Source organism: Hyposmocoma kahamanoa, unplaced genomic scaffold (genome assembly GCF_003589595.1).
Source record: "Hyposmocoma kahamanoa isolate Upper Pololo Valley unplaced genomic scaffold, ASM358959v1 202, whole genome shotgun sequence".
NCBI lineage: Eukaryota > Metazoa > Arthropoda > Insecta > Lepidoptera > Cosmopterigidae > Hyposmocoma > Hyposmocoma kahamanoa.
Genome location: NW_020653726.1, coordinates 15,937,812 through 15,965,220, shown reverse-complemented (window position 1 = coordinate 15,965,220; position 27,409 = coordinate 15,937,812). Strand labels below are relative to the sequence as shown.

The 27,409-nt window shown below is 35.9% G+C and overlaps 1 protein-coding gene across 1 annotated transcript; it reads right to left on the bottom strand.

Moving 5' to 3' along the window:
• Positions 1 to 26,923, bottom strand: LOC113227157 (prolyl 4-hydroxylase subunit alpha-1-like). The gene is made up of 18 exons (XM_026460035.1): positions 26,788 to 26,923; positions 24,963 to 25,101; positions 22,404 to 22,594; positions 21,707 to 21,849; positions 19,422 to 19,640; positions 15,688 to 15,853; positions 10,998 to 11,112; positions 8,116 to 8,261; positions 7,807 to 7,945; positions 6,624 to 6,641; positions 5,345 to 5,535; positions 4,709 to 4,848; positions 3,274 to 3,332; positions 3,030 to 3,180; positions 2,436 to 2,657; positions 1,223 to 1,276; positions 599 to 764; positions 1 to 147 (listed from the first exon to the last, which is right to left on the bottom strand). Exons 1-18 carry the CDS (start codon positions 26,921 to 26,923, stop codon positions 74 to 76), a joined length of 2,469 nt encoding a protein of 822 aa, XP_026315820.1. The 3' UTR covers positions 1 to 73.
• Between the last annotated feature and the right edge of the window lie 486 nt (positions 26,924 to 27,409).

Here is a 27,409-nt window from a genome sequence, read left to right as displayed (position 1 = left end):
GTGTTTTCTTAATTTTATTTGTGACATTTACAATAAATTTGACCCCACAATTTGTGCATATTTACTAGGTACACTACTTGATTTCTTGCATCAGAGGACACGGCCACAAGAGTTCCTGACCTGATTCGTGAAACCATAGTGTAGACACTGTAAATTGGAAAGTTACACGTAAAATTATAATGCCTATTTTCGACTCGCTTTTTTAGTCGCAACCGGTTGAAAATTTATATTCATCTAAGTATCCGTTAAAGAATAATAAAAGTTTTATTTATAAAACTTTAAACTAAGTTGGTGAAAGTAAAAGATATGAATTTTTAAATATACGTAAACAGGCTATGTTAATATTTCTTTTTGAATGTAACACAATTTACATTTTGGCATCTCATTTTAAGCCTCGTTAACACTTGCCAAGTTTTTTTTATGATACTAAGTGATGACTTCTTCAATGTTGAGATTAATATGAACGAAAGTTACATTATTTGTAACACCGATAAGCAATGATCATATGTCTTCTTTAACTTGATTCTCAAGTTTAAAGTTGGCAGAAAATTCAAGAAGAAATTTTCTCAACGTTAGAAAAACCATGGCAAATACGTACGCCACTTATTCCCGTGTAACACAGGACACGCCGCGTGTGCTACTCTGGTGTCGTGTTCTCCAGAAGGAAGCAGGTTCATCCAGAATAAGGCTGTTCCCTTTTTCGGCTTCACTGCCAAATCGAGTTGAGGAAAGACAGTCGCTCCGCCGTGACTCACATCTGACATCTGCGTCAATGCAAGTCCATGAGATATAGCACTTGTAACAGTAAATCAATATAAATAAAGACATGTGTTTGCACTTAGAACAAATTACGTCTATTTGCCCGAATACAGTAATGATAAAAGTCTTAAGTAAAATGTTCCTAACAGTGTATTCAACCTCCAAGCGGATCTGCAAATTTTAATAGTATTTCATATTCGGTCTCTACCGTTAATTGCACTTCTATGTTTGAAAATTCTAAATTTTCTTTATTACGACAGAAGCAATGTATCAAAAGCCATTTTGTCAATTGTGATTTGTCCACAAATGCGAAAGACCAAGAGGTTTGCGTACTACGTCCGATTCGTTTCAGAATTCGAGAAATGAGGTCCGAAATGTCACAGGTGTCCGAAGAGTTCAAATTGGATATAGTCTCGAATTTGGAACTAATACGAATCGGATGCGTAAACGTGCTAATACTTACATAATATAATAAAGTTGCTATTCTGTTTCCAGATTCTTCAAAAATATTGGGATTCTGTAAAAAAACGGTACGTGGAATTAAGTTATGAGTACGACATCAAGCACACGACAGAACGTTTATTCAAATCTATTCACGATGCTAAGGAAGTATCTTTAAAATTGCACTGTCGGTGATCGTACAGAAATGAAAAGTCTCCTTTGTCTGTGCTTATCTCTCTCATGCCTACAAACATCGAAGTAGGTAGCATATAGGTAGCTTCCTGACGCGAATTCCGTTGCTTGTTCCTAATCATTCAGCAGGGAATTCAATAGTTTGAGACCAGGGTAATTGATGTGGTTGCTGGCATTTTATTGTATTTATTGTCATACTTTTCCGAGCGTTTCTTCAACGAAAACTCTACCGCTTCTTAAAGTATAATAATTTAGATTCTAATAGTACAATTGTTTTTCAAAAAACTTTGAATAATTAAAGTCAATAGAATTCGAAACATTTATATTAGATAAGCCAAGATTGTTTGTTATATATGTTATATAGTGAGCATTATAGTATTCCGGTATTTACAGTAAAATAGGACTTGTCAACTTTATGTGTCAGGATGACGTGTGTTGTGGCAGTGTCTCTCAGATTTTTTTGAAAAGCTCTGAGTGGCACTGCAACTGTTATAAGTAGGGGTGACAATCACCACCGGGCGCACGATTTTTTCAATCACTTAGGCCGCCCGTCTATAGAGCCACTAGTGGCGGCTACTACGCGCCACCATACATTACGGACGACATTTAACGTACATTTTATATAGCATCGCTCGGCGCAAACAGCGTCCAGCGCTCATTGCTAGTGTCGCATGTCGCTCACTTCCCACACACACTCGACCATAGTTGCCGAATTCTCCTTGCCCGCCAGTGTTGCCGTTTTAGCGACATAATCGCTAGATCTAGTATTAGGTAGTCTAATATTAGGTCTAATAGTAGGTATTTTATAAATGTTTAGCGGTTGTGATTTCAAGGATCTTTTTGACGCGTATTATTCTTTTTTATATATATAATCGTGACTTGTCAATCAAAGTAATTATAAAGTTAAAGATGGTATTATATCGTCCTACTTTCATGTCTAACGCTGGTAACACTTGGAGAATCCGGCGAAATGGACGATGTGTGCGGCGGCACTATATCATAAAAAAGATCCTACACGAGAAAGTATTAGTGTAAGTAGGTACATGATAATAATCTTGATGTTCATGGTGGTAGCCTCCTATTCCATAATTGAGCACCTGCAGGGATTCGGCGAAATCTAGGCTTAGTCCAGTTAAATCAAATGCGCGCCAAGCCACATCACCTATGATCAAGAGTTGATTGGCCGATAACCATACACTTTTGCATATACGATTGTCAACACTCGATGTTATTCCGCTAGCGTATGTTACTTTGGCACGTTCTAGCTGCAATAAAATAAATGTAGTTTTATTAGGTAGGACCGAATCGTTTGTTGATTAGACAAAACAAATATACGCAATTTAGATTTAAAAAAGTATCCTTAACAGACTTTGTGTGGTCACAAAGACAGATTTATAAAATTACAAAAAAAAAAGAAATAACTATAGATAGATTTGTGATCATGCAATCATAAAAAACTTGTTGACGGAGGTGTTTAGTTCCCCTATCCAATTATTTCTCATAACAAATATTTATTGTCATCGAACTACAAAATGCTACAGACGCTTTAGAATTCCACGACAATAAAAACTTTGTTAAGGGAACTATAAACACTTCCGTTTAACTCCCATCCAAAAGATTTTCTTCTGTTCTGGTACCATTGGAATGGAGAAATTTTTAATTTCCTCTATTTCTTTATCAGTCATGGCATCGTGGAAAATATAAATATCTGGATTCTTGTGAACTTCCTCCATCTTCATCGGTGCTAGCCGCAAGAACGGTACTCTTTTCCAATACGAACAATGCAACCTACAATACACGATACAATTGGAATTATATTTCGAATGAATATTTATTTGCCATAATGAAGGTTATGCTACAATGATGAAAAAGTAGTATTACTTGCTTGCATTCTCTGCGGAGACATTAATTTCACCCCGACACATTTGTTTTACTTTCTCCTGAAATAAATTCATAGTTCTAGTATACATGTATACGTAATATCCAAGCAAGATGAATCTAACGTTCAGGGACTTCGCGGTGTGGAGATATAGTTTGGACTAGATTACTAACATCCTAAACGACAACTTTTGTTCCGTGACTTTTGACAAAACATGCTAGATTTACTAAAAATTAAGTATTTTTGTACTATCTGACACTTTTTAGATAGGTATTTGCTAGTATTTTGCACGTAGTTATCACTGTTTAGATCGATGTATTTTAGTATTTTTATTTTTGTATCGAAGTAAAATCTCACGAATTATTAAGCGAAAGTTGTTGTTTATGAAAATTGAAGTAAATTAATTTGCTACTTCGCGAATCCAGTGAAGGTTAAATGGTGCAAAATAGCTGCGCTTGTGTTGAATATTTTTTCATGCAATTACTTAATTATCCCACCCTCCCTCCGCATAAAATTAATAACACAAGCGCAACTAGTCTCAAACCACCACCAAAACTATATCTGACACGTGTTCCGCCTCTTCACGAGGCATCCTCAGGGACTCGTCAGTGTAGTTGCGCTTGTGTTATTTATTTTATTAATTATAAGCGGAGGAAGGGTGGGATAATTAACTGCATGAAAAAATATTCATCACAAGCTCAGCCATTTTGCACGATTTAACCTTAACTGGGTTCGCGGAGTAGCAAATTAATTCACTTCCATTTTTATTAACATGGACTTTCGCAAAGTAACGCCTGAATCTATTAATTGTTGTTTATGATGTTAGAAATACAGCCCTGCGAGTAAAAATAACCTAGTTACAAATAACCTTGTATACTTAGTGCTGTCAGAACCTATACTTCCGTGTACCATGGTGCAGATGAAAGTAGTCGAGATCACCGGTTAATGGTTTGGTATATTCTGATTGTACTGTATGTGAGAAACTTTTTTATACAAATTTTACACTTGCGTCTTAATGTTATCTTACACTGTTTCATTAGTATTTTGCTTGCACCAAGACGTGTCTGAATGTCGAACGGAAGTGGGTTTGACATTGTCTCGTCTGGTGCCTGCTACACTCCTATTTTCTGAGGTTGTCCTGATACCTAGGTTATAACTTTGATATAGCTAGATAGAGAACACAATGCCTTATGTCAATAAAATGGTCCATTAAATTATTGTTAACTGCCTCCGTGGCCGAACGGTTGCCACGCAGAGGTCCCAGGCTCGATTTCTCTCGTGAGTTTGGGTGTAATTTGTGGTTGTCTATGTGTGTGTCCATAGCACCAGCGACAGAGTTTCCCTAGTGCGGGGTTATGTTGAGTGTGTGCGTTAAAAAAAAATAAATTAAAATTTCTGACTGGCAAATTAATGGAAATTTTTTAGTTTCATACTCACTTCCTTCAGCCTTTGCTCTACTTCTTCTTCTGCGTTATCATTTTCAAAAGCTTCTTTGTAGTATCTCATTTTAGTATCGTCTTCACCTACGTCAGGCATGACTTCAAACAACTTCTTTGCATATTCGTAGGCATTTGAATCTGAAGTTATTTTTAAAAGATTTTATAAATTTATTTTAGGACATTTCTTCAATTGTAGCCTAAAGTTATTACCTATGAAAAGGAGCGGAGAAGTTCTGTCTGTCAACCAATACAGTTTTGATATTATGATATCTCTGATAATTGATCAAAATAACAACAAAATGAATACAAACACAATGGCTGGCACAATTGTTTTCTATTCTGCTTTCCCATTAACAATTTCATTTTGAAATTTGTAAAATATTTTAAACCTTTTACTAAAAAAATGGAACAGTGAAATATTGAGCGTTTGAATCCGAGACCAAAAATGTAAATAAAGGTGTGGAAAAGGTTTAAAACTATGCTTAAATTGAATGCATTTATACAAACTTAATATTTCCAAAACGTTATTCTTTTTCAAATCACCAAATGGTAGATATATGCAATACAGAGCATGAATAACATGCCTTATGTAGATACGTTTATACACCTTTATTTTTAATAGCAAGCAACAAACCCAATGTTATATTCGCCTCATGGAGTGTCATCACGATGTCCCTCAAAATTATATGCGATACGTTGACATATATATCTTCTGTATCGACTTTGTCCAGCGCTGCTACGAACCACTCCGCAGCGTATTTATAATACTTTTCATTGTACAGATTCCGACCCATTTCGAAACAGTCACTCAATGTCATTGGACCTCTGTAATGGAGTCAGTTTTATAACGTAATGCTACCTTTGCCACTGAATTGGTTTTTCAATCAAGCGTTCAAACTCTAGGAATAAATGATTTGTATGATGATATATGACCAATGGCCACACGGATTAGTATCGTAGGTGTATTAGAATACCTCGTGCAGAAATGGCAAGAGAAGCCTTTTTTGGGTCTAAATCGCGTATACTTATTTGATTTTTCAAACAAACTAATGTTTCGGCGGCCCCTTACTTCCCATGGTCACGGTTGACCATGATGATAAAGTCGTCAGGCAGTTATGTGCTAACTACCCTATTTTTTATAGATACTAAAAACAAATATAGGCTATTTATATCAAAAAAATAGTTTCATTTTCTATGTGTAATAATCGAGAAAACCTCTCGACTCTCTCGACTCGATAAAAGAAGCTGTAGTGTGAAACTACGGACCCCTATCATCTATATCTCTCTCATTATACGTATTCCAGAAAACGCCCTTACTTTTTCTGATTCCTGAAAGAGTACCACTAACTTTTAAGGGCGTTTCCTAGAAAACGTATAATGAGAGAGATGAAGATGATAGGGGTCCGTAGGTTCACACTACATTTTCCATTGCTTAGTTGGCATAGCGTCTGACACGGCTTACTAGAAGACGCAGGTCGAAGTATTCGATCTTTGTATTAATAATTACAACTAACTAGTAATAACACAAAAATAATTGATTATCAATTCAATAAAAAAATCATTATAGTGAATAGCGATGTCTCTAGACGCGGCTGGTAGGTGTAAAGGTATCTAACTGGGTGACGAAATACTTTCATAGATTTCTCATAGATGGAGCTACGGCTAAAAAGTCGTTGAAAATTAAATAGAAAGATCCGACAACAAGCACATAGAAGAATGTAAATTTCGATTACATTACGAATATAAAAGTATATACATACATAATCATAGTTAATAATAACACATATTATGTTTTTTATTATGATTTATTAAGTACCTCAGACTATTTATTTTTTTCCATCCCCTAAGATAAATACTGACGCCATGCGTTAAGAAGAAAGCATAAACAAATATATTTTTATATAGGTACTTACGTATCCGAAATCAGTTGCCTGAAACATATCACCAAAAATGATTAAATATCCACTTACTTTTTAAGAGAAAATTTCAGCAAATAGTAACAATAATGATGCACAGAATATTAACTATATTAGGTCGACCAAAAATTCCGAGCAATATCGGAATATACATTTATATTTAATAAAATATATCAGTTTTTAATCAAATACGTATTAGTCATGTTGATCTACAATTGTTTGCCATCTTTCAGATAATCTTAGAGTTCCCTTTTCATAAAAATTTCCTATCCTTACTTACAAAATACAGCTCTAATTGTCGTTCGGTGGTCTCTTTGTTTTCAAACTCTTGTCAGTTCAAAGAATTTTAAAAGCCGAAACAAATGAAAGTCTAAAGGGGCTATGTCGGGCAAATACGGTAGACGTGGTAACACATCCCTACTTAAGTGCAATAGTTTTGACGGCTTTGTAAAGATGTGTGTGGTTTAGCATTATCATAGTAAAATTCCACAATTTCACAATTCACCAGTTTTGGACGTTTTTCATAAATTATAAATTCAAAATCCGCTCATTCTTAAAATAAGAGCATGAAAATATTATTTTTACATAGACAATATAAAATTTTAAAAGAAAAAAGTTATTTTGGTTCAAAGGTAGCTAGATAGCTGGTGGTAAAAACAGCACGGATTCTAAAACTTAAACTTAATTATAACTAAAATTAAATTTTTAAAGAGTCGTTAAAATCGAAAACATGCTTCCTGAAAAATTTTTCGAAATGGCGCTTTCGCCCTATGTATAAAAACTATATACTTTTGACAGGAATTTATGAACACTGGAAAACATATAACTACGTCTAGTAGGTGGACAGTGGCACAAAAAAATCCGAACAACATACGATTAATTATAAAAGTATGAATAGAATATGGAAATTTTAGCTATAAGTAGAACTTTAAAAATTCGTTAACTTAAAAAACCTTTAACGCATAACTGCAGCTTTTGCTACAACCGCAGCAGTGGTTATAAATCATTTTGTATTTTATACAATCTTCGTAGTCAAATTTGAAAGCACTTGTTTTTGTCGCCTTATGCAAACTGTAAGTACATTTTCTTTGGTTTTGCTCATTTCTCGTTAGCACCTGAATCCACTTTTACACGCTACAGAACAATTTTTTACAATTACTATAACTGAACAAATTGTTACCCAGAACCGTCCATCATTTTTCCTTCTGCGAGATCTACCGTTTTTAAGTTGTAATATTCTTGTAACCGAGCTATAGCCACAGCTGCTCCTGCTAAGTCTTCACTACCCGGAAATACCAACTCTCGATCCCAAGTAAACTCTGTTGGCAAACGAAATGTAAAACTTATAATGCATTCCAACTCGGTGGATACAAGGCAGTACTTACTTCTGTGGACGAACTTACACTTTCACAAGGAGCTCTACTGCTACTTAATAAATTATCATTAAGCTTAAAATTAATGAATATTAAATAGATGAAATGGAATTTACCTGTTGGATAAAGAGCTGCATTACTCACAATGTCCAAATCAGCTGTCAATCTTTTTATTATAGAGAACGCTTTGATTGGGTTCTCTACGTACTTTTGAGGATCTACACTTGCCTTCTCGTGTTCTTCAATAAACATCTGTAAATACCTGTTAGCACATACACACATGTTAAGAAATCGTCGTGCAAAACAAAGCCTATTTCTTCTACTCTTCAACAAGAAAAACATAAACAATGTTTAAGTATGGAAAATCAAGCAATACACGGATTGTTTTTCGATTCATCATATCAGCCAGAAGACGTCCACTGTTGAAAATAAGTCTCCCCCAAAGATTGCCAGACTAGCCGGCCGGACGCGACGCGTATCCATCGGTTACCTGCCGCCTTTACCAGGTCATCCGTCCATCTAGTAGGGCGCCTTTCGGTTCGTGGTCTCCATTCCAGAACCTTTCTACCCCAACGGCCGTCAGTTCTACGAGGTATGTGCCCCGCCCAGTGCCATATTCCTATATATTTTGCAAAATGCTGATTTACCTAGCATTTGTCCTATTAGTAAATTGTTTTGCAAATTTGCGATCATTATGATCCTTAGCGATACCTATTTATTCAGTATCATGTATAAACGTCTTCTCATGGAATTTCAAACGTATTTTATTTTAAATATTATATAGCAGTAGCGATGGGTAGATTGGAAAAACCATTTCTTACTAAGTGAGGACAATTATGAATCCTTCGCCAGTGATTTAGAGATGTAATTACCTTTTCGTCGCTCGTATCCTTCCCTCTTCTCTTGCAACGTATTGTTTCAAGTTGCTAATGACATTTTCTTGTGCAAGCATCAAACTAGCTACATCCTCGACCGATGTGAACACTTCACAGTTGACAAAATTAAAAAAAAATAAAACACCAAGTTTCAAAATAATATATCTTATCAACATAGTTTTTCGTACAATAAATGATAAATTAACATAAAGAGTCTGAAAAGTGGTATTTAGATATTTTAACGTAACTGAAAAGTTAAATTTATTTATTCAAAGTATAAACCGTGAATATACACGATAAACATACGTAAGTCTTAAAAACCTAGTGTAAGTAACCATAAATCTGAAATGATTAAGCCACTTTCTTTGGCATATTTTATGTAATCATTTCTGTGGTTGTCATTTGTTTATTTTAACCGACTTCAAAAAAGGAGGAGGTTCACGATTCGTCTGTATGTTTTTTCTCAGTACATAGCACTAAAAAAACTTCTAAAAATTCATCACCTAGTTTGCCACCCTTAGAGATAGTACTTTCTTCAAATTTAAATGGGGGCCATTTAAATTATATATATATATATATATACCTCACTAGCGGAAAGATATACCTATATTAGAATCATCCAAATCGGCGAACAAAATTTAAAAAAGAGTTATCGCGTAACATACATCAAAAGAAAAAAGTTCTAGTTTACTGCACTTTGTCATTTGTTTATTCTATATTATATTCCATAGTTCTGTCATAGAAAATCTGGTTCACAGGACGATATATAAGCAAGTCATAACTTACCTACGCCCGATTGCAAAAGTATGTGCCCACAATAAGAATAAATTGTTCCACATCATGAATATTTTATGATCAAAATATTTCCGAGGGTAACGGAAATTCGTAGTTTCTATATTCGTTCTTATTGACTGGAGTCCGCACACTTTATTCTTTGAAACATTCTTATCCCAAGCGATATACAGTTGAATTTAATCTACCCCATTTCTAATCTACTACATTTTAAATTGTCTTTAATCTTTAATTAGTTAGATTGTAATGTATTTATGATTAGACTTTATTAGTTAGTATAAATAAAAAGAAAAAGAAATCAGTACGAAAAGATTTAAAAAGGCTTAGAGATGTTTATGTTTTTTAACGATTTCAATAGGTATTACTTATACCTACTTATAGATGGTCAACCTATACCTTCCGATTTTAAAATAATGAGACGAATCGTTAATTAGTAATTCAAGAATTATTGCATTCAAATATATTTCCTATTGTTCTAATTTTTATCACATGTTGCGGTCAACAAATAATTTGTTCACCTACATCGCGTGCTCGATATATGTATGAATTGATGCTTTACCGGAATATCTTCGCAAATTTCATTGTCATATTGTCATTATGATATTGATTGCGGATTACAATATAGAGCAGGAGTAATGTTATGGTCTATATTCTGATAATAATTTAAAGACGACTCAGTTATTACTGTGGTTTAATAATAATAACGCACACCCGCACTAGGGAAACCCTCTATCGCGAGTGCCATACACGTATGTGGGAATCAACCCCGTCTGCGTGATAGACCAGACTGGTTCGGTCATGGAGACAGTTTATATTTTGATTTAAGCATGTCAGTAAAGACTGTATGTCTGAAAGAATGGCGATCGATAATTTCTGCCTACCCTCAACAGTAATCCAAAAGCATGAGTATAATAAAAATCATTTAAGAATATAATTTTTTAATTTAAATTTTTCATTGTAGACATTATTTATAGGTAACCAACAACCCTAATCTTTGATATTAAACTTATTTCAAATTTTATACTGAGTTCAACCCTTTTCACTTTTCCACTATTCGTAAAACATTTTTGTGTAATTTGATCCTTGTTTACATTTTTGGACTTAACAGTGGAAGTAAAGTCTGCCAGTCAATAATCGTACAAAACATTCAAGAAACACGTGTATTGAAAACTGAAATTACATATTGCATCTCCAAAGTCATCGGAAATAGTGTAATAATAGCTTCTCTATTCATTTTTAACATTACCATTAAAAAAAAATTTATGTTTTTGTTATCCAAGTATATAACACAACAATAAATTCGTTCATGTTTGTCGAGAAAAACTTATTACCTGTAAGTGGTCATCGGCTTTTCCTCAGCGATTCTTTGCAGCCTAACAATAGGCACGGCTGTACCGGTTAAGTTCTCCTTAAATGGATATAGAAAATTCCGCTCCCACGTGCAGTCTGATGACGAAAAGGGCGAATTCACCAATAGCTTATTTTATTAAACATTAAACACCAGCTTAGCGCCGGGCACGCTTCACAGGGGCATTCTTTGTACTTACAAATTTTAATTACCAAGCATATTAATGAGCACTTTACCTCGATGAATTACATAAGTGGTTATTGGTTACTCACAAGCAGTATGATAGCTCACTAAATGTAATAGAAAATAATCTCATAGTAGCGCTGTTTTTGTTTCAATTTTCCCTCCAAATATGTGGTTTGCGAAATAATCTACCAGCGAAATGAACACTTTGTGTTTTGAATTCCCGCTAAGCAAAGTACCGTCCATTACGAGCCCAAGAACGTTCAGAATGTTTAGATGACTGCACAATACGCATGTGATAGTTCAGCTTTGATGAGAACAAAATAGTAAAATAAATCTTAAGTCTATTTATAATACTGCGTTTGTATCACAAACCCACGTGTTGGGTTTGAAGCGACCTTATTTAAATGTTCGAAATCAATTAACAGCCTTTTTATTAAAGTGAAAGCATTGATTGGGTTCTCTACGTACTTTTGTGTATTTTTGTTTGCCTGTTCATGTTCAATTGTAAACGTTTGTACCTGGATACCTAAAAATTTGATAGTTGTAAAAAAAACTAAAAAATCTTGTGTAGTAGGCAATATGAAGGCAAATACTTTGAAAAATATTTGTATTTTATACCATTTTAAAATCTTAAGTCTCTTCTCCTCTTCGTCAATATACAGCTTCAAGTTTTTAAGCACATTGATTGTCTTGTGTTTTGAACAAGACCTTTACAGTCCCAAAGGTAGTAAACATTTCATATTTAACAACAGGCACATTTAAAGGTAAAAAAACACCAATTTTCAAAATACGAACAAAGTTCATTGTAATTTTTTTTACTTATGTAAAGCGAATAAAAAACGTTGGGATGACTTTGTTGTTAATATTTTTTTGTAAAGCTGTTAAAAAAACGTCGTTCGCGTGAACGGTTAAACATAAGTTCTTGGTTATTTCGGGTCCAGCAAAGCACCTCTGTTCCACGGCATTAGCTTAGTAATTGAAACCATTGTTTTCTGTTATCGATTCATAAGGCGTTTTAGAAGATCTATAACCCGTCTATAACGACATTAGTGTTTAACAACTGGATTTTGCACACGCGTTGAAACATATGAGAAAATAAACTTTCAAAGTACCTACCTATATGATGTTGTTGAATAATTATGAATGACATTTATTTCTGCTAGCTACCAGACTACGGTGACTGGGATTAGGAGAAATTTTTGCACGCCCATCGTCTGCGTGTACACAGGGCGCACTATAAGTTTCCGGAACTGGTCACTTACATAAACAATATTTAACAAGCAATTACAACATTTGAAAATGGAACTCTTTGGCTGTAGAATACAGTTTGTTTCATCTGACTGTCACTTGTATTTATATTATAGCATCATTTTAGAAAATGGTTATCTACATCACCATGGATTCAACTCGTGAAAATGTTCGTGGTATGATTTTCTACGACTTTAAATGTATTTTAACAGCTCAGCGGAGCTTCACTCGGCTTCAAACTTTTGACGATGAAGCACCATGCAACACAACTATCTATAGCTGGTTTGCAGAATTCAAACGCGGTCGTGTAAATCTCAATGACGAATTTCGTGATGGTCGCCCGTCCACTACTGTGAACAACAAAAACATCGATGCTGTGCGCCGTATGATCAAAACAGGCATGTGATATACCATGAGATTCGGGCATCTTTGGGTATAGGCATGAGTCAAATACAATCAATACTACACAAACATTTGGGTGTGAAAAAGCTGTGCTGTCGATGATCCCACACAATTTGATTGAGGCTCAAAAAAGGATCACGTCACTTGGTGCAATGCCATGCTTACCAGATACAACGAAGGGGCGTCAAATTTGGTGTGGGAGATAGTAATAGGTGACGAAATATGGATTTATAGTTACGATCCCAAAACAAAGAGCAATCGAGCGTATGGGTCTTTCGAGATGAGCCGAAACCAAACAAAGTGGCGCGTGTACAAAGTGCCTCTAAGCAGATGATTGCTGTTTTTTTAATAAAACTGTACCGTGAATAGTGATTGGTACACGACCATTTGTTTGCTGAAGTTATTGACAAACTCCGTAAAAATAACCGTAAACGCCGTATCATCTTGCACCACGATAATGCCAGTTCTCACACGGCCAGACAGACAAATGAATTTTTGAAGGTGAACAACGTTGACCTTATGAGGCGTGCCGCGTACAGTCCCGACTTAGCACCTTGTGACTTTTATTTATTTCCAAAAATTAAGAACCAGTTACGCGGTCAACGATTTTCATCACCTGAAGAGGCTGTCAAAGAGTATGAAAAAATTGTTTCACAGATTGTCACGGAGGAGTGGCATAAATGTTTTCAAAATTGGTTCGTTTGTAAGAAAAAGTGCATTAACGCTAACGGAGAATATTTTGAGAAACAATAAATTAATTTCTGACCATTTAGTATTTTTTTTCTAATTCATTCCGGAAATATACATATATGCAAAGTTCACCACCCCCTAAACGGGACCCAGAAACGGTCTCTACAGGTCAGTTTTTTAAATCATTCTTCTCTTGGGACAACACCGTCGAATACTAACGATTTGCTGTCGACCAACGTAAGCTGCTTCCGGGTCCGTTTGGAAAAATGTATGGTGGTGGTCAACTTCACATATGAATTAAGTTGACCACTATACTTTGTTTTTGTTAAAAAAAATATGTATCCGGGTATACCTACTTACGACGAGTGTGAGTATACTTACGATATACTAACGATTGCCGTAAAAAGAATCACTCCATTTTGTGATGGCAGTGTGAAGTTGACCACCTCAAAAAATTTTAAAAACATCATTGTTCCTCGGGTATACTTACGTATACGTACGTATTCCCCGAATATACGTCGAGAATGGGAATAGTAACAATATACAAAGGAGTTTAAGGGAGTGGTCAACTTCACAGGAGTGATATAGGTCGACTTTCGTTGTAGCGAGCGAATTAGTCCGAGCATACACATATTGTCCCTCACGGTCCTCAAGGTCCGTTTGTTTGGAGAAAAAGACAGAGGAAGCGATAAATTATACTACGCATTACAATTTGCTATTAAAGGGTATAATGAGGCAATGAAACAAAACTGTTCTTTAAATATATTTCTCAATTTATATTTATAACATCTGTAATAAATTTTACACCATGCATGTCTACTGCTTCGTTTCTCGCACCAGAGGACACGGCCGCAAGAGCTCCTGACCCACTTCGTGGAACCGTATTGCAGATTCTGTAAATGGAAGTTACATGTGAAATTATAATTAATTTCTACATATTGACAATGCACACCTTCTTATTAAAAATATTTAGGTATTAGTGTTATTCTATATACCGCTCTAAGCGCAAAGATTATATATAACAAGGATTATTATGATATACAGGGTGTTATGGTAACAACCTCCCAGGACTATATTACTAACATCATAAACAATAACTTTTGTTCAATTCATCAGATTTTGCTTTTATACAAAAATAAATATATTGAAATAGATCGCTATAAATGGTAATATAACTCTGTGCAGGACAGGGGTGGGAGTCGTCGCGGAGGACGCTTGCAAGTTTGTTTCATTTGAACTTTTGAACTTACTGTACTACCAAATACAGATCTATAAGTGTCAGACAGTCCAACAAAACTTAAAAGTTTATTTTTGGTTAATTTATTATGTTTTGTAACAACTCATGGACTAGGTTGTTAGTATTTTAAAAAGTAACGTAACGGTGGGTACTGTCCGGCGGCGTTACGGGCGTAATGTAACGTGTTACACAGCGAGCGTTCGTGCAGTCAGTACAGTTAAACACGACGGCGTTCGCAGCGAGTAACGAGCGAAGCACTGCGAGTGCTCCACCCCGCAGTTAGTTTTTTTGGCGAATCCTTTGAGTGGTACACGCTTTAGTCAGTAGTACGTCGCAGCGAGTCGTCACGAGTGCACATAGCACAAGCGTCAATTTTACGAATTTCGGGCCATTTATTAGTTGTGACTATTTGTTGTTAAAAAGATGGAGTGGGACAAAAGAAAACTGTATTTCATAGACAAATATAGAGAAGAACCAGTTTTGTGGAACCCGGGTAATCTAGAATCTTAATTTGGATTAAACAATAATTGAGTAAAATCTCAACACATTGTTGTTGTCCGACATCTTGACTGCGAGTGGCAACGAATCTGGAGCACAGGCGAGCCAAGAATTCGAAATGAGCGTGTTGACACGTTTATCATGCTAGGTGCGAATGGTACATTACCCCCCGTAACGCCAGTCAGTATCAACCTTAATATACTCCAATAAGAGAGTGGTGAAAAAATTATTCAATCGTTGGTTTCCAAAGCCTTAATATGTTTTTGTAGATAATAACTATTATTATTTCATCGATAATATTATAGTTTACTGCTTACAGATTAATTTTGAGTATAGATTTTGAATCTTTTTTTAATTACTTCTAATTCAGCTTTTACGATAATTGTAATACATATTAGCATTAGATACGTACGCCACTTATTTCCGTATAACACGGGACACGACGCGTGTGTTGCCCTTGTGTCGTGTTCTCCATTGGGATATAGATTCATCCAGAATAAGGCCGTTGCCTTTTTCGGTTTCACTGCCAAATCGAGTTGAGGGAACACGGTTGCTCCGCCGTGACTGACATCTGACATCTGTGTCAATGCAAATTTATTGAGATTATAACACTTGCAACAGTAAAGCGAATATAAACGAACATATACTGTTAGGAGGCGATGGGTATCACGTCGCGGATAGTGCAAATCCGCGTATGTAGTATTAGTAAAAAGCGCGTATCTGCGCCAAACAGTAATTTTTGTTTGCACTTGTCCATAAATTAAAATTAAGTAGCAGTAGAGCTCCTTGTGAAAGAGTTCGTCCAGCGAAATAATGCCATCTTATATATACCAAGTCTCACGCACATGTTATGCATGTATTTGTTTTGTTTGTGCTCGAGTCCGTGCTTCACTCATATCGGGCTTGCTGAAAACCAGCGCTGCAGGCTGAAATCTATGAGCCTGTAGCTAATAGCTGAGCAAATCCCGTTTGCGTGGGCCGCGACACGCATTTATTATTACATTTTTTATTTTTTTATTTTTATTTTTATTTTGTTTTAATCATTATAATTATGTTTTAACTTTTGTTGTAACTCCTGTATTTTAGTTTAAAGTTTATAATATTCTATTTTAATTTTAAGATCATGTGTGTCTCGGTGCTTACGCAATAAAGTATTCTTATTCTTACTTATTTCTGCTGCCAAGCAGTAATGTCAGCATTACTGTGTTCCGGTTTTGGGGTTTAGGGTGCTAGTGAAATTACAGGCGCAGTGGCAGTGCCCCTCAGATCTTTGCGATTTAAAGCAGGCATGTAGCTTACCATAAGGCGCACGGCTTGTCCGTCCCGTCACTTGATTTTATATATAAAAAAATAAAATGCGGTAGACTAGTACTTACATAATATAATATAGTTGCTATTCTGTTTCCAGCCTCTTCAAGAATACTAATGCGCTGTAAAAAAGAAGTACTTAGGTGGAATTAAATTACGAATACGATGTAAAGCACTCGATGTAAGTACATTCAAGATGCTAAGGAAATATCTTTAATATTGCAAATACATTGCCGGCCATCGTACATGAGACAGAAAGCCTTCTATATATCTGTCCGTATCATTGCTCTCTCAAGCCTTTAATCAACTACAGAGTATCGAAATACGTAGGATCTGGGTAGTGTCCTGGCATGAATTTCATTGCTTGGTGTTCGTAATGCTGGGAATTCCCTATTTCGAGATCAGATATTGGTGTGGTTGTCCGGGCACAATATTTTTTATTGTGGTACTGTAACAGGTATCATAGATAGGATTTTGGACTGTCTATATAAATATAAATTTGTATATACAATTGTATAAAAATAAAAGAGCATTGTGGTAAAATTAACATCGCGGTTGTTGTAGACCAATTTTGTAGCTGAGCGCACGCAGTACAAATTTATTTATGATTATTTTCCTCGTTTCTTACTAAAAAGTACCTCTTGCAACGCTAAACCCACGGCTACGCTCCCACAGTACAAATCACTTTTTCTGTTCAGATACCTACACCCAACCGCCTCTTTAAGTATATTAATTTATATAACAGAATGATATTTCATAAAAATTTTGAATAAAAAAGAAACCTACCAACCTTGATTATATGGGCCGAAAGTAGCACAAACTTTTGATGCAGTCCTTATGCCTATGGTAATCTCTCCCCTTCTGGGGCGTGCACATCACAAATAAATAAGGTCAGTCGTATCTTTCTAAGTGAGTTTTGTTTATAGTGACCCTCCTTACAACCTTACAGTTACACCGGCACTATAACCTGTGCAAACACCTTACAAGTGCAGGTTCTGACCCCAGATCAGCACGTAGACAGGTTTGTCATAGACCGTTGTCACGGACTTCATCCGGCTTTCAAAAGGCCCCGTGTGCACATACAGCACCCTCCCTATTTTCCAGATAGATAGGTACCAAAACTGTTTGGCATGCTCACTTCCCGATGCCCTTGCGTATGTCTATTCAGTTCCTATTTTTCCTATGAGGCTGGATTATTCTCTAGTTATCCGGACTAGTACGTGAGATATCAGTCGCAGTGTCCCGCGACAGTGTTCGGACATAACTTCTAACTGTTAGCGAATCCTGACATTAATGTAATTTTGTTACTTTAATTTTGGTACTTTATTTTGTTACAAAACTTACTTTGCTTCATCGAGAGTTAATTTTATTGAAATAAGAAATGTATTGATATGATCATCATCGTATCAACGGGAACGCTAACGGGCCGCCATACCGAAAAACATCTTCGACTAGAAGAGACGTGGTTTTGTTTTGGTTTATAGTGAAAGATCTTATAATATAATTTATAACAGTCACTGGAGTCTCATTTCTATGTGTACTATAAAAACCTCACACAGCTTTACGCAAGTCAAGTGCCCCACACGTCTTCTCGCTTTAGACCCTCTATGGGTCCTCGTCTAGATAGCTACTAAGAAGCACTAGTTGCACGCGGGGTATAACGCACACACTCAACATAGCACTAGGGAGACCCTATGTCGCGGGTGCCATGGACGCACACATAGACAACCACAAATTACACCCAAACTCACGAGAGAAATTAATGTAGGCCATACAAATATTTCTTCCGGTCCGGGAACTTCAGACACAACATATTTCAATAGTACACGAAATACACATAGTACCTAAATATGTTACGATTGTTTTAAGGGGAAAGTGTAAGTATTCCGGTTTTTAAGGTTAAGGATGTTGGTAAAACTGCAGTCACAGTGCCTCTCAGATTTTTTCAAAAGCTCTGAGTACCACTGCATCTGTCATGGGTTGGAGTGATGCTCACCACCAAGCGCCCGACCTGTTTGTCCCGTCACTACATAGCAAAAAAAACATAAATTTGTAGTGCACGTAAACCCGTTATAATTATCGCCTCCTGTACTTAGGTCTGCAGGAAGAAATTTCTGTTATAAGCAGTACCTTTTGTTTGTGTCTTCCTTGTTACTAAATGTGTTTTTGTTTTTTCTGTACAAGAAATAATAAACAGAACTAACTAACTTTATCTCTGTCTTCGTGTTGTATTTGATGGGTGTCATATGAGTGTTACTGTTCAGTATCGTCATGTATGTGTAATTAAAGCTAGCTGGCTGTACATGAAATGGGAAGGGACAGCTGTAACCTATCACAAACAACCCTACGTTCCTACTTAAAAGCCTAGCTCTAACCATACACTAATACGAGTACCTATATATACGTATATACTAGAGGAAACTTGTTACCATCCGACCTAAGGTAACAGACGGAAGGTGGCAAGGATATGGGGTTCAAGGAGTGGATCTCACTGCCAGTCTCACAGACTCACAAGACTGAGATAAACTGACGGTTAAAGGTGTCTTGGCCGCAGTGAGAGGATGTCTGGATTCAAAGGGTTATGATAATAATAATAACGTACACACTCAACATAGCCCCGCACTAGGGAAACCCTGTGTCGCGGGTGCCATGGACACACACGTAGACAACCACAAATTACACCCAAACTCACGAGAGAAATAAATGTAGCCCATACAAATATTTCTCGCGACCCGGGAATCGAACCTGGGACCTCTGCATGGCAGTCCGGCATGGTAACCGTTCGGCCACGGAGGCAGTTGATGAGAAAGCATGTTTGCTATAAGTGTATCTAAATACCGGATAATAATCTTGATGTTCATTTTGGTAGCCTCCTATTCCATAATTGACCACATGCAAGGCTTCAGCGAAATCTAGGCTTAGTCCGGTTAAGTCAAATGCGTCCCAACCCACATAAGCTATGGTCAACAGTTGTTCGTCCGATAACCATACACTTTTGCATATTCGATTATCAGCACTCGTTATTCCGCTACCGTTTATTACTTCAGCACGTTCTAACTGCAATCAAATAAATGCAGTTTTTTGTAAGACACAAACCACTTGTTTAGTTGAAAAAACAAATAAATGCGAATTAGATCTGAAAACATAGTTTTTTTTCCAATTACATATTTTTTTATTTATATTTCCTTAATGGCTGCCATTAAGCTTGGGTCAGTGTCAGTTTAATAGCATAGTCCAGAGAATAAAAAAAAAGGTCTAACACATAGCCTCACTATTTGACATCGACCAGCATTGCTATACTGAAATGTGGTTATGACACACGATACAGATTTATAAAATTACAAAAAAAAACTTTGTTGGTAGAGATTTCACAGAGGTGTTGAGTTCCCATAACAAAATAATTTCTCATAACAAATATTCATAATCATGGAACTACAAAATGATTTACGTTTTTTATTTCCACTAAATAAAAGTTGATTTATCGGAACTAAACACCTCTCTGACTTTCAGGCAAAAGTTTTTTTCTGATTGTAAGTACCATTGGAATGGAGAAATTTTTAATTTCGTCAATTTCCTTATCACTAATGGCATCGTGGAAAAGAAAAATGTCTGGATTCTTGTGAACTTCCTCCATCTTCATCGGTGCTAGCCGCAAGAATGGCACACTTTTCCAATACGAACAATGCAACCTACAATACAAGATACGGACGCATAAGTATATAGCTTTATATCGAATTAATAATTATTTCCCATAATAAGTCGCATACGATAATAACAAAACAAAGTGGCATTACTTGCTTGCATTCGCTGCAGAGATAGCAATTTCACCCCGACACAGTTGTTTCACCTTCTCCTGAAATAAATTTATAGTTCATTCTTCGATTCTTACTCATAATTTCTAATAGATGCATATCTACATGATATACAAGAAATCGGAAAGAATCATCTTACATTTTGGGAGTACGCCGTGTGGAGACATACCATTTATTTCCACACACATAAAATACAGTTAAGAGAAAACAAGATTAACTATAGAATATAAGAGATATTACTCCTAATAACTATTATTATTTTTTATGGTTATCATATAGTAATAACCTTGCAGGACTATATTACTAACATCATAAACAACAACTTTTGTTAGTGGCTTTTAATAATTCATCAGATTTTACTTCACACAAAAATAAATGTATTGAAGTCATCGAGTATATAACCAGAAATAGAGACGAAATAAGGGCCATCCATCCCTGGCAACTCATGAGGCAAATGGGCCTTATATCACTTTTAAATATCAACTCTCATTTGCGCTGAAATCACAAATCAGAAAACTGAAATAGTACAGCGCCATCAGCTGACCTGTGTGTACATCTCCGTATATTCAAAAAATATTCTGTATTTATTGGAATAAAGATAATAATCTCTAACAACATGGGCTGCTCCATTCGGTTGTGTGGGAAAAACAGGAATACATCTAATTACAAAACAAACAGAATCACATTTCATCGGTAATTGAATATTACATTATGTAATTTTGCAATTTTCGTCCATTATAGCAAGGCTCAAGTTAAACTGGTTGATTTGAAGTGCAAAAATTGACGGCACCCGTTAATTGTTTTGAATTCGGGCTGACCAATCGGAGCGCAGTTGTCACAGCAATGATTTGGCAGAATAGTTTTCAAACATTTTAAATGACATTTCGTCTCTATTACTGGTTATATACTCGATAATTTAAGTCAATAGATGTAATAAATAATAACTCTATACAGGACGGGGATGGGAGTTGTTATGCACGACGCTTACACGTTCGAACTTACGCCTCTCGCTGGACACACACATATACAACCACAAATTATAGCCCAAGTCATGAGATAAATAAATGAAGGCCATACAAAATTCCTCCCGGCCCGGGAATCGTACCCGGGACCTTTGCGTGGCAGTTCAGGATGGTAACCGTTCCGGCCACAGAGGCACTTAACGATGCCTTATATAAATAAAGTGGTTCATTTTAGTTGTTTTAACAAACCTCATCTCCATAGATAACTTACGATCTAAAATATGGCTCATTAATTTCTTACGAGCTATGATTAAATTAAAATTGTTGACCTACATACTTTTATACTTACTTCCTTCAGCCTTTGCTTTTCTTCTTCTTCTTCTGCGTTATCCTTTACAAAAGCTTCTTTGTAGTATCTCATTTTAGTATCGTCTTCATTTACGTCAGGCAAGACTTCAAACAGCTTCTTTGCATATTCATAGGCATTTGGATCTGAAATTAATTTTAACCAATTTCATACATTTCTTTGACGACGTTCTGTAATGGTGGCGTAAGGTTCATTACTTGTGAAAAATTCTGTGTTTCATTGACAAATAGTGTTTTTTTTATCTCTCCACGTTGTTTGATCAAAATAACAACAACATAACAGTTGTACTCTATTCTTCTTTCACATTAACAATTACGTAAAACAACATTATAATCTGAAAAATATCCTGACGCTTTTTTCTAAGACGTGATTAATCTGAGATCAAAAATGTAAATAAAGATGTTGCCATTACATAAAAGAAACGTATTAAAGTGAAAACGGTTTAAAAAATATGCTTAAACTGAATGCATGCGCAAAGAAAATATTATAAAAACGTATACTTTTTAATCACCCTGTGGTATATTTGCGTAATAATAATTTGTAAACAGATGATGTACCTATGCATTATAATAACTCGTACGTAAACAGTATGAATTACACGCCCTATGTATATTTATACGCCTTTTTTACTTTTTTTAGGTATATTTTTGAATGTATTTCTAATAGCAAACCAACAAACCCAATGTTATATTTGCCTCATGGAGAGTCATCACGATATCCCTCAAAATTATATGCGATACGTTGACATATATATCTTCTGTATCGACTTTGTCCAGCGCTGCTATGAACCACTCTGCAGCATACTTGTAATCTTTTTCATTGTACAGATTCCGACCCATTTCGAAACAGTCACTCAATGTCATTGGACCTCTGTAATGAAGATAATTAATTATACAGGGTGTCTCACGGCTATGCCACAGGGCGGGAAAGTATGTGCCTTAAATACCGTAGATTACAAATTTTCTGAAAGAAGACTTCATTTTCATTTTAAAAACAATTCAAACTGCATTCAAAAATAAATTAAAAAATAATTTCCATAGTATAAGTGCATGATAAAATGCAATGAAACTTTTTCATTTGGCGGGTTCAATTCTCGGTTCCGACAGGCGATTGTTTAAGCGTTTAAGCGAGAAGGAGCAGTCGTTCCTCATAGTAACATAACAATGGATAGTTTAACGCCACTATGGCCAGGCGATAACTGAGGCTAACCTCAATGACATCATGCGTAGCATGGCGGTATATCGTGTGCGATAATAATAAACCTCCCCGCGACATATTTATCGCAGTCAATTTCTCCTCGCCTTTTTCCAATATTCACATGGCTGCTAAAGACACAAGTTATTGTATGTATGAGTAGAGGGTGAGGCAGGTAGAGAAGCACAGGAAGTTGGCTCGTGTCTCATGCAACGTGGCATCGAAGGCCTTATATTGTGGAGTGATTCACGAGGAGGTCAAAATAGGAACATTAAATTGGTATTGATGCTAAGTGGCTCTGGACACCAACCTTAAAAACGATTCGCTGTCGCTATTTGGAACCTAGCCCAATGATACAGATTTTTGAAAAATTAAAGTAGCCTTGAAACACCATAGACGTCTTTACACTTATGCATATTATGTAGACGTGTACAAAAGCAAACCCATTAAAAGTGTGCCACTTTTATTTGATCTCCTCATGAATCACTCCATAGTATAAGGTCTTCAATGCCCACCGCCAATTATAATAATAATAATAATAATAACGCACACACTCAACATAGTCCCGCACTAGGGAAACCCTGTGTCGCGGGTGCTATGGACACACACATAGACAACCACAAATTAAAGTAGTTAATGCGAATGAAATCAGAGTTCTTGGGAACTGTAGGCACAAATAGAAAAGGATATAATTAATCGAAAATAGTTCGAAAATAAGGATTCTGGTTGATATGGCTGAAATTATATTAATAACTTAACAATATCTTATCATTATAACCCAAATTAATAAAGCATAGAACAAGAATTTAAAAGAGGGGCGAAAAAACAATACTTGCGGCGGCGAATGTCGAAAAATCAATATATACCACTAATCAATAAATAAGTCAAGTCTTTTTTAACAAAATATTATTGAAGCAACTAGTCTTCGATTCAGTAAGAAAAAAATTAAGAAAAATAATTTTTAAATATATTTTAAAGCATCCGAATAATGTCAAAAAATAGCATTTTTCGCGAAAAATCTGGGTTAAGTATGCAATCTTTATTACTGTAAAAAATGATAAACTTATGTTGGAATGTAGTGTTATTATAGTTCAAAACATAGGACAATTAACGGAGATTTCCTAAAATTCTTAAAAATGCAATTATATTCATTTAATTAAAATAAAACAATTAATATACACTTTTTGCACATTTTAGATCATTTTTTCAAAATGAAAAATAATCGCAAAAGTTTTTTTGCCATACAAAATTAAAATGATTCAAATCGTATTTTTTTTAAAACTACCTTAGTCATTAATTTACGAAATCTTTGGTAATTGATGTGAAACTATTTAATGAAAACTTTAATTTGACGAAAAAATGAAGATCGGTTGAGAATGCTAACAGCTGTTAAAATTTTATGCTTTCGAAAACTTTAACTTCCATTTTCTCAATTGTGACTTGGATCTTTTTATTATAACTACGTTCAATTAATAGGAGATACCATCCCCTGTTAATGTAAATTTAATTGTATTACTGAAATAAACATTTTATTTATTTAAATAGCTAATATATATTCACATACGGGCAGTTCCATATCTAAGCAATATTTTTACCAGAAAATGTTAAATTACAATATTAGGAGATGCACAGGAAAACCCAACCGAAGAATATGGCTTAAATGTATACATAATTATCTATCTAATTATTTCTTTTTTTCATAGTTCATTGAACACTAACCTAAGCCATGCGAAGAAAGCATAAAAAAGATAGGTATTTATTTATACTTACGTATCTGATATTAGTTCTCTGAAACATATCACATATTTATTTATTTAATGTTGCATAGAATATTAACTATAATTGTTATAAGTATACACACATAAAGTCTGCATATAATTTTGTATACTTTCGGGAGGGATTTAAAGAAACTTGAAATGTGAGACGTATTGCACTGCAGAATATAAAAGATTAAGAAGATTTTAGCGTAACTGAAAACAAAACAGCTATTGCTTTGTTTCAAAAACTTAAGTCACCATTTTTTTATAACTGAACTAATTGTTACCCAGAACCGTCCATCAGTTTTCCTTCTGCGAGATCTACAGTTTTTAAGTTGTAATATTCTTGTAACCGAGCTATAGCTACAGCTGCTCCTGCTAAATCTTCACTTCCCGGAAATAACAACTCCCGATCCCATGTAAACTCTGTTCGGAAACAAGATATTTAAGCTGTATTTAAGACTTAATTTAAGAACCTACCTAAAAGCGAAGTCACACAAGCTGCATGCGTAATGCATTCCAACTGCAAAATAGTTTATTGGAAAGCACTAGTAGCGGAGCACCACGAACCGGAAGGCGTTCAGTCGGACGGCCCCCTACTAGAAGTACATATGACCTGGTATAGGCAGCGGTCCGATCGGCTAGTCTGGAAATCTTTGGGGGAGGCCTATGTTCAGCAGTGGATGTCTTCCGGTTGACATGATAATGATGGTGACTCTATATATAGGGGCTCTATGTGACCAGCGGTTCTACATGAGAAGCTCGTGAAAGCCGAAACCGAGAAACGTCGAAGTATCTCGATATAGCGCATGAGTTCACTGACATTTAGTAGCAGTAGTAGAGCTCCTTGTGAAAGAGTTGTCCAGGGAAGTACTGCCACCTTACTTATTTCTGCCGCCAAGCATTAATGCCAGCATTACTTACTAGTTTTAAAGGGTAAGGGTGCTGGTGAAATTACAGGCACATGGGACTTATCAACTTACGTCTCAGGGTGACGGGCGCAGTGGCAGTGCCCGTCAAATCTTTGCGATTTAAAGCTTTGAACGGCACTGCAACTGTTATGGACAAGCGTGTAGCTTGCCATCAGGCGCACGGCTTGTTCGTCCCGTCAATTGATATTATAAAAAAAATTAAAAGCATGGGATGTGGCCTCCACAGAAATAATCCCAATTGTTTTATCCGCCAACGGGTAAACTCCAGTCATCCTCGCTAGCAGCATGAGGCGGTTGGATGTCTGTGGCGTGTTGTTTCCAGCTCAAATGTGGTCGTCCTACTCGATACAGCACGTATTATTCGCTGGTTCTTGAACCCGAGTCCCTGACCCCAGCCGATTGCGGCACTGCCGAGGAATACCGCCTCTCTCATTTAAAAATTCAAAAAGTATATTTTAGGCCATGGGAGAGGAGAGTGTGAAATACATATCCAAAATAATAATAAGGGGCAATGCGTCCTATAGTTTCACATGTACCCTTACCCTTAAACACTGGGACAGTTGCTTCTGCTGTATCAATCACAAGTCCGGTCGTGTGTGGAGAACTGCTGCCACCTATGGGATGGCTCTGCACACCAACTGGCCATCTTGGATTCAATCGACAAGCGTGCCAAGTGTGCAAGGATATCATGAATCTAATCACTTCATAAAATTTGAAAGGTATGTTATTTATATTTTATTTAAAATAATATTGTTGCTTGGCCACAGAAATAGGTATGGTGGCAGTACTATTCTGGACGAACTCTTTCACAAGGAGCTCTACTGCTCCCATTGACTTACAAATAAATGGACGACAGGTCTAATACAAAAACCACGAAAAAAATGTCCCAAGTCAACCTATTTAAACGTAGTGACATTGTAAAGGAATATGAAAAAGCTAAAACGTTGAATTTAAATTTTATGTCATCGCAGTACTGTCTAATTTTGCTTGTTTCGCTGTCAGTCGAACAAACGAAGACTAAAGCATGAATGACGCTCTGTATACGATTTTAACGCCCTATAAGTTCGGACACTTTTTAGCGCGGACCCGACGTCCATATAATTGTAAGTCAATGACTGCTCCTTAATAAGTTATCATTAAGCTTAAAATTAATGAATATGAAATAGATACTGGAATTTACCTGTTGGATATAAAGCCGCATTACTCACAATATCCAAATCAGCTGTCAATCTTTTTATTATAGAGAACGCTTTGATTGGGTTCTCTACGTACTTTTGAGGATCTACACTTGCCTTCTCGTGTTCTTCTATAAACATCTGTAGATACCTATCAGCACATAGACAAATAGGATAAATCACAAGCCGCAAATTAAAATTTGTCGTATTCAAAATAGTTATTTGTTATGCAAGACCGCAAAGTTGTTGTTTGACGCGAGTGCCTGTATTGCAACCTGAGCAATCGAAGGATTCTAAGATGAAGAAAGCAGAAACCTGAGCGTAGCGAGGCTTTCAAGCCACGGGACGCAAAACAACTTTGCTGCCGAGCGAAACACACAAGTTTTCACCTCACTATAGCAAGGAAAATGGTAGATGAAACAAAAACAGATGAACTATTACAAAATAGTTTATTATACAAAATTCATTATGTATTAAACATGTCATTATGTTTTTTTTAATCGAAAGAAACAGTTAGGTGCACCAAGGGTGCACCATAGTCCATCGTCAGATTCGAATTTCAAAAACCTTTTCCACGCTAACGTGAGAAAATGCTTTTGCCCGCAGATATCTAATGAGAAAGAAATC

What these genes read in the sequence shown, in the direction of transcription:
- LOC113227157 (XM_026460035.1), bottom strand. Translation starts at nt 26,923, where the DNA reads ATGTTTATAGAAGAACACGAGAAGGCAAGTGTAGATCCTCAAAAGTAC. An exon ending in GTTATACGGAAATAAGTGGC is followed by an intron (nt 11,113 to 15,687) that starts GTACGTATCTAA and finishes TTTCGTCATCAG; the next exon opens with ACTGCACGTGGGAGCGGAAT. An exon ending in AACATCAAGATTATTATCAT is followed by an intron (nt 1,277 to 2,435) that starts GTACCTACTTAC and finishes GTTTTTTTACAG; the next exon opens with AATCCCAATATTTTTGAAGA.